Source organism: Nannospalax galili, unplaced genomic scaffold (genome assembly GCF_000622305.1).
Source record: "Nannospalax galili isolate Female #2095 unplaced genomic scaffold, S.galili_v1.0 scaffold74, whole genome shotgun sequence".
In the NCBI taxonomy this organism is placed as follows: domain Eukaryota; kingdom Metazoa; phylum Chordata; class Mammalia; order Rodentia; family Spalacidae; genus Nannospalax; species Nannospalax galili.
This window is the reverse complement of record NW_008335376.1, coordinates 796,344-807,853: the sequence shown is the minus strand read 5'-3', so window position 1 is coordinate 807,853 and position 11,510 is coordinate 796,344. Positions and strand designations below refer to the sequence as shown.

The 11,510-nt window shown below is 41.5% G+C and overlaps 2 protein-coding genes across 2 annotated transcripts in view; one reads left to right on the top strand and one right to left on the bottom strand.

Moving 5' to 3' along the window:
* Positions 1–11,510, top strand: part of Ptprr (protein tyrosine phosphatase receptor type R) — a 322,756-nt gene that overhangs the window by 118,094 nt on the left and 193,152 nt on the right. The window lies entirely within an intron of this gene.
* Positions 6,628–7,716, bottom strand: LOC103731663 (transcription initiation factor TFIID subunit 7-like). The gene has a single exon (XM_008830047.1). The coding sequence runs from the start codon at positions 7,714–7,716 to the stop codon at positions 6,628–6,630; it is 1,089 nt and encodes a 362-aa protein (XP_008828269.1).

Sequence of the window (11,510 nt, the reverse complement as noted above, 5' to 3'; positions counted from 1 at the left end):
ACTCTTGAGATGGAGACAGGAACACTAGGAGTTCAAGGACAGCCTTGACTGTATAGTTAGTTTAAGGTCAGCTTGAGCTACATGAGACTTTATTCTTAAAAAGCTGAAGCAGGGGCCAGGCAGGGTGGTGCAGGCCTTTAATCCCAGCATTCAGGAGGCAGAGGTAGATGGAACTCTGTGAGGGAATCTCTGAGGCATAGCATAGTACAATAGTATGTTCCATGTGTTTCACAAAGAAAAAACAAACTGTGTGTGCACATGCATGCATGCGTGTGTTGTATGCACACTGATGCTCATACATATACTTTGTGTTGCTGGGGGAACGGCAAAGGGGACATTAAGAGAAAGGAACATAAGCCCAAAAGTATTTTGGGGTTTTTTTGTTTGTTTGTTTTGCTTTGGTTTTTGAATTGCACTTTAAGAGAAATGAGTTCTACCAAGGGATTTTTTTGTTTAAATCACAAAATAAATTCTAAAGAATTAAATTCACAATACCTAGTCTCCTCAGTGCTCAGATTCCAGACATATGCCAGGCCCACATGGCATTAAGTTTATGAACATTAAACTCTACATCACCAATGAATTAAGAGAAAAGAGGGCATTTCAATCATAGGCACATAAAATCTGTACCTTTTGAAAATGCCAATTCTCAAAAGGTCAAAAGAGCATTTTTAAACGCTTTCTTTCAGGAACATTTATTGACAACCCTGCCTTCCTATTCACAGATGGATTCATTTAGTTTCCTTCCTCTATATTCATTCAGTTCCTGTCTGGAAGGTAGGAGGAGTTATTTATATAAATGTGAAGTGGGAGGGAGGAGGCCTCCACAGCTTGCAGTCTAATTGCATGCAGAATTCTGGCACCTCTTGCTTGGCCCTTGGCTGCTTCCTCACCCTGTGTCTGGTACCAGAGACACAAAATTATGAATAAGCCAATAATTGGCCTAGTTTCTATAGTGCAGGACACATGTTTTTCATGAACATTAAAATTCATTTTTTTTAATTTAAGAAGTAAACCTGGGTTCTGACGTTAATTTCCACTTGTCTTCCTCTTGGCAGTGTAGATTGTTTATTTCTGACACAGAGACGCATAACTCTTGCATGTTTTGCAAACGTAACCCATTTTTAAAAAGAGAAATCCTTGGATGTCTTGTATGGATTCCAATTGATAATTTCATTTGGCTTAAGTTTTAAGTAATGTTTGTGTTCTCTGTTTGGGGTTGGGTTAAAGAGTCAGCTGTTCAGTGATTCCCTTCCTTGCTTGTCCTGCAGTACATAGACATTGTGGCCTTGTATACAATGGTGCTCAATAAGTATTTTAAAAGTAACCTTTTTAAAACCCTAAGATTTTATCCAGAGAAGTCAGACATACCAGGATCTACTTTCCTCACTCCTTACTACTCTTCCCCTCACGGAGGCAGCTACAGGCATATGAGCCTTACTGCCAGCTCTCAGCATGCCAAACTTATTCCACTTCATGCTGAGTTATTAAAATGAAAAATTCTAACATATTTTTCATTTATTTGTATAACACTGACAAGTCTATCTCTTAAAAAGAACACTTCTCCTCTTTTGAATGACAGTCTTATATGGACAATGGCCTGGCTGTTTTCTCATCACTGGCATTTACTACGGAAAGCTGTATTTGAAAGATTCTAATACGTGTTGGAATTATGAGGAGGACTATATTCAGGACAACTGCAATATGTGTCAAGACTATCGAGACAAGAAAGATCAAACTCAATTTTGAGAACCCAAAGGTTTATAGGCAGTGAGCAAAGTGATGTGATCATTGGATAGAAAGTGACAAAGACGGGATAGCAAGAGTGCTGTGTATTTAATCTTGTTACACTGACTTGCCAGGATTCCTGTTTAAGGCAGATTAAAAATGTATATATGAGAGGTGGAAGATGAGGAACTTGATCAGATATGGAAGGTGATTAGATACCAAGGATGGGGACCTTTTCTAAACTAAAGTCACAGGATTCTTGCTAAACCTTAGTTTGGCAGGCTGAAGACAGGGCCCAAAGAGATCTAGTTGAAAAAGAAGGCACACATGAGCCTAACAAATTCGATCAAGAAAAGTCCTTCATGGAGAAATCAAGTTGGTACTGAACACGAAGCTCTTCCTTCCTGGTCAGTTTTCATAATCCAGAAGTTTCTGCACAAGCTACTAGGGGGAAAAGTCAGCAACGATCTTACCCAGCTGGCAACCCTGTGAGCTACAATAATTATTGATGTGGCAAGATATGCCCAGAGATGCAATAGAGGCACAAGTGTCATGGGAGTAGCCAAACACTTTTTCTGATTGGATTTATGGCTGGCTCCACAGGAGGAAACACATATCTGGTACCATAAATCAGCAAGAACCTGTGATTGGGGAGTTCATAGAATCCAGGGTGAACTGACTACTCTTATTTTGCTAAATGGAGATAGCATCAAACTGCCTTCTGAATTCTCATCTCTATACCCATAGATTAGTTCAGCTCTTAGACCTCATCAGAGAAATCTCTTTGCACAATGGACAGTAGTGGACACAGTCAAAACTGACCAAAGTATAGAGACAAGAGTTAGTGGAATGTTCAACCACAGACAGGATATCTATATCACAACCCCTCCCCAAAGGCTCAGGAACCATCACAGAAGAGTGGCCAGAAAGATTCTAAGAGTCAGAGACTAGAGGAAAATGAGCAAAAGAGTGCCTTGGGAGCATGACAGGACTGCTGCTCTCATGTCATAAACTCACAGACACTGTGGCTGCCTGCACAAGACCGGCACAAGATGAAGACAGCTGACATTCCAGCTTGGAGGAAGGAAGAGGGTTCCCCAGTTCTCACCCCTAGCTGAGGAGCTAATGACAGTTGATGTTTTCTGGGGGAGTGAGACTCAACTTTCTTCAATGGTCATTCAATGGACAGATGGCCCCACAACCATGAGTACATGGATGGCACAAACTGAACTCAGTGGGTTATTTAAAAAAGAAGTTACAAAGTTGGGATGGGATGGAGCATGGGAGTTAGGTCTAGGAGGAGTAGGGGGTGGGTATGAACAAAATACATTATAGGCATGTATGAAATTCTTAAAGAATAAAAATATTTCTGAAAGAAGGGTCATTGTCAGAAATCAGTTTCCTCAGCCTAGTGAGCACTAAATGTGTTCAACAATGACAAACAGATTGGTGGCTTTAAGCAGGTCATCACTATGGTTTAAATTATAGATGTTAAGCAGCTTTGTTGATACATTCATAAAAATACTCCTCCATGAAGTCCTTGAGGCAGCCAGTTTGTCTCAATTGAAGATATATTCCTTCCATGTTATTTCAATCTACTTTTAAAATTGTTTGCCCTTGGTATGTCCTTTTATTGAGTTTTAAATTTTTAGCTTAAATTTCCAAAAAATACCAGAGCTGGTAGCTCATACATATAATCCCAATACTTGGAAAGTTGAGCTGGGATGGACATGAGCGCCACATCAGCTTGAGCTACATAGTAAATTCCAGGCCAGCCTAGGTTACAGTGTGAGACCATCTCAAAAAATACACAATTTCAAAAGATAGGAACTCCCTGCTTATTTTCCACAATCTTAGACTGCCATAGTGGGGAGATTTCACTTCATATGTGTGCTTCATGCTCAGTTCAGGAAATCTCCTTACCTTGTTCCGTAACGTAGGCAGTGCACCTAATATTACTGAACCATTCTCTTCTAGTGTCACTGTATTAACAGGGATGACCAAATGCAAACCAGTAAAATAATGTGTGTTCTTGGATAGCTCCCATTCACAGCCTCTGTAGTCTGTTTGTTCCAGGGCTCCACCCAGTTTTTCCATTCCATGTCTTAACTGTGCCTTTTCTTTAAAATTCTTTTCCACGTACCATTTATATACAGACTTGGATAAAGAGGTTCCCAGCACAAAATGACAATGTCTGCATCTTATCAGATGCTTGGATTCCACAGTAGTAATTTCAATGTGAAACAAATTGTAATGACATTTTTTTAGCAACTGAAGTTTTTCAGTAACCCCACAAATCACAGCTCATTATTGGCAACACCCATCCTGAACCCTAATGATATATACTTTTCAAAAATCTAAGAGGGACTGGGGAGGTAGCTCTGCAGTTAATAGTGAATACTGCCCTTACAGAGGACCTGAGTTCAGTTCCCTGTACCCATATCAGGTGGCTCACAATTGCCTGTAATTCCAATTCCTGGGGGGATCAGATACCTCTGGCTTCTGAAGGCACCTGCACTCATGTGCTCATATCCACACACAACTGTGCACATGTACATATAATTAAAAATCTTTTAAAAAAACATAAGCTCTGTAGACACATAATTTGACCATATTAAAAAACTTATGACCCACAACCTCCTTAAAATCAGGGTTCATGCCTCTTCATGAAAGTGTCCATGTGCACACAGTGTAGTATAGTGTACATGTGTGATGTATGCCTATGTGTGTGGAGGATTTGGTCTGTGCACCTGAGTGGATGCATGGAAACCAGAGGATGTCAGATGTCCTGCCCTATCACTTTCTGCCTTATCCCTGAGGAAGAGTCTCTCACCGAACCTGGAACCGGGCTGGCATCCAGGAGGCTGCAATAGTTCTGCTGTCTCTGCCCCATATAGCACTAGGGTTACAGCTGTGTGTATAACCACACCCAACATTTTACATGGGTGTTTTGACTTGAAATCGGGTCCAAATGCTTGCTTAGCAATCCATCTGCCCAGCCTCCTGAAAATTATTTTAATATGAATACATTAAATTTTATTTAACATCTGATACTCCTAAGGTGATTTTATAAAGAATACTAAAAAATATTCCGTAATGCAAAATGAAAGTTCGCTGAGGCAGCATGAGGTATATGAACCAGCTATAGCTTACAATCATTTTAAGATATAAATTCCCAAATCCTATTCTAAGACCCATTCTCCATACATCCTTCTAGATTATAAATTTCAATCTTATTCTGTAATTGTTTTCATATAATTTCATATTTTCTGAAAAGTATGACAGTAAATCTAGTTTTGCCTGCTGTTAGTATTTTGCACTGTCATTCTCATTCTCTCTTTTCCTCTCACCACCCTCCCTTCTCTCCCCTTGTTCCCCTCTCCCCGTTTCTTTTTTTGAAATAATTTGTTATTTTTATGTGTGTAAGTGTATTGCCTGAATGTGTGTGAGTGCACCCATTGTGCAGTGCCTGAGGAAGACAGAAAAGGGCATCAGATCCCCTGGAACTGGAGTTACAGATGGCTGTTAGCTGCCATGTGGGTGCTGAGAATCGAATCCAGGTCCTCTGTAAGAGCAGTCAGTGCTCTTAATTGCTGAGCCATCTCTCCAGCCCCCTCCTCCTGTCTCTCAATAAGTAGAGAGAAAAACAGATTTTTGTGTGTGTCAACATGTGTCCTGACACAAATTACATTCTACTAGGGGAGAAAAGTAACAAAATATAAGTTAAAAACAGTAAGTCTAGGGAGATGTAAATGGTTCCAGGTTAAGTGACACATTAAAATATACACTTATATATGTGTCTGCATCAAATATATCTCTTCCTGACAGATGCATTTCTTGAAATACTCCCATCCTCGTTAGAGGATGTCGTACTGTATGAAAAACCCTCCTGCTGTTCTTGAAACAAGCATTTTGAACTGGAACACACTTTGGAGTCACTCTTTGTGTTTTCTCAACTGACTGAGCATTACTGTCTACAAAATACCACAGAATTGTCTGTAGTGATTCTTTTTATTTCTTTTATTTCCATTTGAATTAATTTTTCGCTTAAAGAACACAGACCAGAAATCCATTATATAATAGAGCTTAAAAACAACACCCCCAAACAGCCCAGGGCTGGTAAAGAAGTCTTCACAGGCATTACAAGCATCTGTTTTTTCCTAATCTTTTCTGATGGGGTTAGGATGGGGAGATACAGAACAAGGATAACATCTTCGCTTTAGCTGTTTCTTAACTAATGGGCTGTTACAATCCTGAAAACACAACCAAAGGAAAAAGCAGGGGAAAAAAATCATTCTTGAACAGGAAAGCAGAAAAAGGTTTTTCTATGGAGAGTTTTACCTTAACAGAGACTCTACACAATCTAGTATTAATTGCTGAAAAGTAGACAGTTAATTATGGCAGGTCTTAAGCCCTAAAACAAGTCTATTTTTATTTTTGAGACAGTCTGTGCAGCCCAGGCTGGTCTTAAACTTAATCATTCTGCCTCAACCTCCCAAGTCTTGGGATTGCAGGTGTGGACTACCACACCTAGCAAACTGGTATTTTTCTATGTTGTAGTAAATACTTAAACAGCTAAAACATATGCAAACAAGCTGTATGGCCTTATAAGCTAGACTATCTCCCTTTGGCAAGCAGGGTAAATGATCTCATAGCATGACAGCATGGAAGCAACATATGGAATTCTCTAATTGACTACAAAAAGCAAAATCCCAGGATCAGTTGTGATCCTTAAAGCTACCACATTTTTATACTATATGACTATGATCTTGAAAGTTACAATTAGTAAATGATTCAAAGAAACAAACTTTTAATTCAAGATAAGACAACTGGAGGAAAATACACACAGCTTCACTGAGCCTTCAGTCTGGAAGACTACTTCAAAGCTGACGACTCTCTTCACTTCTTCAGAAGATACTTCAGTTGTTTTTTCAGGAAAATGATCTGCTCGTACTTTTGCTTTTCCTGTAACTCAAGCTGCTCTAGCAGAGACTGGAAATGACTCTTGAGGGTTGGGTTTTCCAATTTTCTAAGGAGATCTTTCTGCCTTTGTGCTTTTCCCTGAATATCTTGGATCTTTTTCTCCTTGTGACGAATCAGCTTCTGAATTCTCCTAATTATTGAATTGTAAACTTCGTCTGCTTCACCCAAGGTAAATTCCATAAATTTTGCTTGTAGCTCCCTTTCCAGATTCTCTTCAGAATCATCTTCCTCTTCCTCTTCCTCTTCTTCTTCATCTTCATCCTCCTCATCTTTTTCTTCTAGGCCATCGTGACTGCTAGAATCATGAGATGTGGTCTGAGACATAGCATATTCTGATGAGACTCGACCACTTATTTCTGGGGTTCCTGGAAGGCCTGAAATGCATGCTTGACTTTGTGTTGTCTTAGATTCTTCTTCATGAACGACTTCCCATCGGGTGCTGACGGCTTCAGCATCTGAGCGCAGCAGCCTCTTCACTTCCTTCTCCACATCTTTAGAATCAATGTACCCACTACAACCTTCACTATGCTTCATATCAGGGAACTTTTTTGTTGTTTTCCGGAACCTTTTCTTTCTGACATTCTTCAGTGGTGGAGTAATGCCATGATTCCAAATATACTTTTTCTCTGCCTCCCCTTCATTACGTCCAGTTACAGTAGCATCAGTGGAGGTAACTGGTTCTTCTGGAGTAGAATGAAGATCACCATCTGCACTGCACACAAGCATCTGGGAAACATCTGCTGTTTTATAAAAGGTTCTTCTATCAAGAGTTTTCAGGCTCTCGATAACACAAGGCAAATCAACCACCTTGGCAGACAGTGGGATGTTGTCTACCTCAACAATGGCACGCCGGCCATCAGAAGATAAATCAATTTTCAGTTTATCTTTTCCGGTGGCATTGCCAGAACTTATGATCTTCCTGACAGTTGACGCATGTTCCGGAGGTAGACGCAATATGAACTGGTTCTCTGATTCGAAAGGACGTTTATCTCGGCCTTTACTCATCTTGGCTTTTCGGCCCACTCCCGCCAGGATTGCTAAGGGTTGGACCTGACCTCTCTAGACAGGTGCTGGCGGGCTAAAGCTTCTGCTCCGCCCCAGGGAGTCAAAGACCTGCGTCAAGGAGGTGAAGCGTCTGAGAACTGACTGCGACTGCGCACACCTGGCCATGCCGCCTCCCCACACCTCCAACCTCCCCGGGACTACCTTCGGCTCCAGGCATCTCCGCTCGCCTCCACTCACCTCCACTCGGCCCCACGCGCCTCCACTCACCTCCACTCGGCCCCACGCGCCTCCACTCGACTCCACGCACCTCCACTGCCCCCCGCGGGCCTCCACTAGACTCCACGCACCTCCACTGCCCCCCGCGGGCCTCCACTCGGCCCCGAGGGCCTCCACTCGCCTCCACTGCCCCCCGCGGGCCTCCACTCGCCTCCACTCGGCCCCGCGGGCCTCCACTCGCTTCTACTCGCCCCCGCGGGCCTCCACTCGGCCCCGCGGGCCTCCACTCGCTTCTACTCGCCCCCGCGGGCCTCCACTCGGCCCCGCGGGCCTCCACTCGCTTCTACTCGCCCCCGCGGGCCTCCACTCGGCCCCGCGGGCCTCCACTCGCTTCTACTCGCCCCCGCGGGCCTCCACTCGCTCCCCGCGGGCCTCCACTGGCTTCTACTCGCCTTCGCGGACCTCCACGCGCCCGCGTGGGCCTCCACCTGCCCCCGCTGGCCGCCACACACACCTCCGGGCGCCTCCAGTGGCTTCCACAGCCTCTGACTAACGGTCACTAGGTGGCCTCGAGGCAGCGGCGGGCAACCACGTGCAGCGGAACTTACGTTTGAATAGCGCCCAGCGTGGAGCGGGCACTTCCGGTCACCAGTCTCCTCACACAAAACCGAGACTTGTCGAAGCATTTTAGTTTCACAGAGGATCGCCCTCCAGCTGTGAAGTGGCTGTTCCGTTTTGGTGTCTGGTTTCAGGCACACAATAAAAGGTGTGGCGCATTTGGTGGCGCCTGGAGCCGTGGGCTTGTCCCTGTCAGCTGTGGTGACACATCCACGGCCGCAAGCCTACACATAACTCAAATCTTCACCGAAACTCACATAAATCGGTGGCCTCCTCACATTTGTTCAGAGATGGCCCAAGGTTCTCCGGGCTCAACACTACAGATGTTCCAGTTCAAACAACTGTTTGATTCTCCCAAAGACCTTGAATAATGGGGGTGGGGGACCTTAAAGCCCTTAATGGTGGTTGTTGCTGTTCGTTGTTTTTCCCCTAAGATTTATTTTTATAATTTTTTCAGGCTTGAAAGATGGCTCAGCAGTTAAGAGCATTGGCTGCTCTTTCAGAGGGCCCAGGTGACAGCACCCACATAAGGGCTAACAACTGTCCGTAATTCCAGTTCCAGGGGATCCAACGCCCTCCTCTGACCACTGCGGGTACTGCACAACAGGAGTTCGCTTACACTCATACACACAAAATAAAAATACTTTTTATTGATTTATTTGGAGTTACAGACAGTTGTTAGCTGCCATGTGGGTGCTGGAATTTGAACCTGGATCTTCTGCAAGAACAACCAGTGTTCTTAACCGCTGAGCCATCTCTCCAGCCCTAAGAGATTTATTTTTATAAGTTTCTAATTAGTTGTACTTATGTGTCTTTGTATGAGTATGGTGCCTTCTGAGGCTAGAGGCGTAGGATTCTTTTGGGCTGGAGTTACAAGTGGTTGTGAGACACCTGTTATGGGTGCTGAGAACCAAACTCAGGCCCTCTGGAAAAGCATCGTGTATGCTTAACCACTTAGTCAACTTTCCAGTCCTAATGGCTGTTTCTTGAGCAGTATAAGTTATAAATGTCAACCAAAAGTTTTTATTTAAAATTGGGAACTACTTTAGGTTGCAGAGGTGGCACAGCTGTTAAGAGTACTGTCTGCCCTTCCAAAAAACCTTTGGTTTCTCAACATCCACATGGGGGCTAACAACCATCTGCAACTCCAGTTCTAGGAGATCCGTCACCCTCTTCGGATTTCTGGGGGTATTATAGGCATGGGTGCAGTTACATCAGGCAAAATATACCCATAAAATAAAAATTCAAAAATGTTTAATTGAGAACCATTTGATAATAATTGCAGGCATGGCACAATGACTCTTTACTTCTAAATTAGTGTGTGGACCTTAAAAGCAAGAACATAACATTCTCTGTCATCATCAAAGACCAATTATTAAAAATAGGGAAAATACCATTGGTATAATACTACTACCTAAACTATAGGCTCTATCTAGTTGTTTCTATACAATCCTTCAGAACAAGGAGAGAAAGAGAGAGAATATGAATTTACAATCCAATTTTGTTTTCCTTGGAAAACTAGAACAGATTCTACAAATACTTGACTTTTCATTTCACTTTTATATATTTCAACCTTTTTAAAGAAAAAATTTAAGTTAAAAAATTTTAAAGACAAGTGTACATGCTAAATGCTGACAGATTGCTACTCACAAACATATTAATATGTGCTGCCCACTGGATGCATTTTTGTATAGACTTAAGGTTTCTGCTTCAGCTCTATTGAACTAAAAGGCAACGTTACATTCATGCATTTTGTTCACTCATCCATGTGGCAGTGTAAGTAATTTTTTTAAAAACCTACTATAGCACTATTCTGGGTGAGATAAGCTCAGAATAAACTGATCATTAATAGCTACTTATCCTTGAATATTATAAAACACAAATAAATCCAGAATAAATGCCCGTTGTAACACTCTATAGAATACAATTGTCCATAATATTTCATTTAAAAGAAAATCAGCCTCATCAATCTTGTATTGAGTATGTAAAACTCACACATTACAACCAAGTAACAGAAAATAAAATTACTTTGGAGGGGAACCAAGAGGGCAGGGTCTCATTAGCTTAGATTGGCCTGGAATCATTAAGTAGCTGTGAATGACCTTGAACTTCTGATCTTCTTGCCTCCATCTACCAAGTACTGGGGTTACAGGTACACCACCATACCTGGTTTTATGAATTGCTGGGATCAAGATACTATTCTTATAATTATAGGATTTTATACAAGATCTTATATAGAAGGGGTAATTAAATATTAGAAATAGAAATTAGTTTTGAAATTTCAATTTTTGTCATACAGCCTATAGTTTTTAAAATATAATTTCTAATGTGTGTGCTAATTTATATACAATAAAATAAATAATATTTTATGTGGATTATAAAATTTACCCAAAAAGAAAATTCGAAAAAACTAAACAATATAAATGAAGTTTCTACTCATCCCTTCCTTCATTTTAATAGATTATATTTATGCCTGTTGTAACACTCTATCCTCGGGCTGGTATTTGCCTTCAAGGCTGAGTTATTTTATGCTTTATTGTATATCCCAGGCTATCATTTTATGAGTATGACTACTACTATGGTAATAGATTTGTTTAAAGGTCATTTTCCTCTAAGAATGCACATTCATTTTTACATTTGGGTACATCTATATAAAGGTTGGTTTGTGCTTATTCATTTCGTGTTTGTTTATAAATATTTGTTCACCACTGCATGACTGTAATTTTTTGTAATGAAAATTCTAGATAAGATATTTCAGGAAACATTTGTGCTAGAGATAAAGAATGGTGAACTAAGGAAGTGACTAAATAGGAAACTGTTTTACGATAGGCAACACCACCCCATCCTAGAGAATTGTTTCACACACTAAGAAGATACAGATAATTCAGGAAAGAGCATCCTTCTAAATTGGTTGTAATTTCACGTTCAGTGCAATGTGATAAAGAAATAAGGAAGAGCCA

What these genes read in the sequence shown, in the direction of transcription:
- LOC103731663 (XM_008830047.1), bottom strand. Translation starts at nt 7,716, where the DNA reads ATGAGTAAAGGCCGAGATAAACGTCCTTTCGAATCAGAGAACCAGTTC.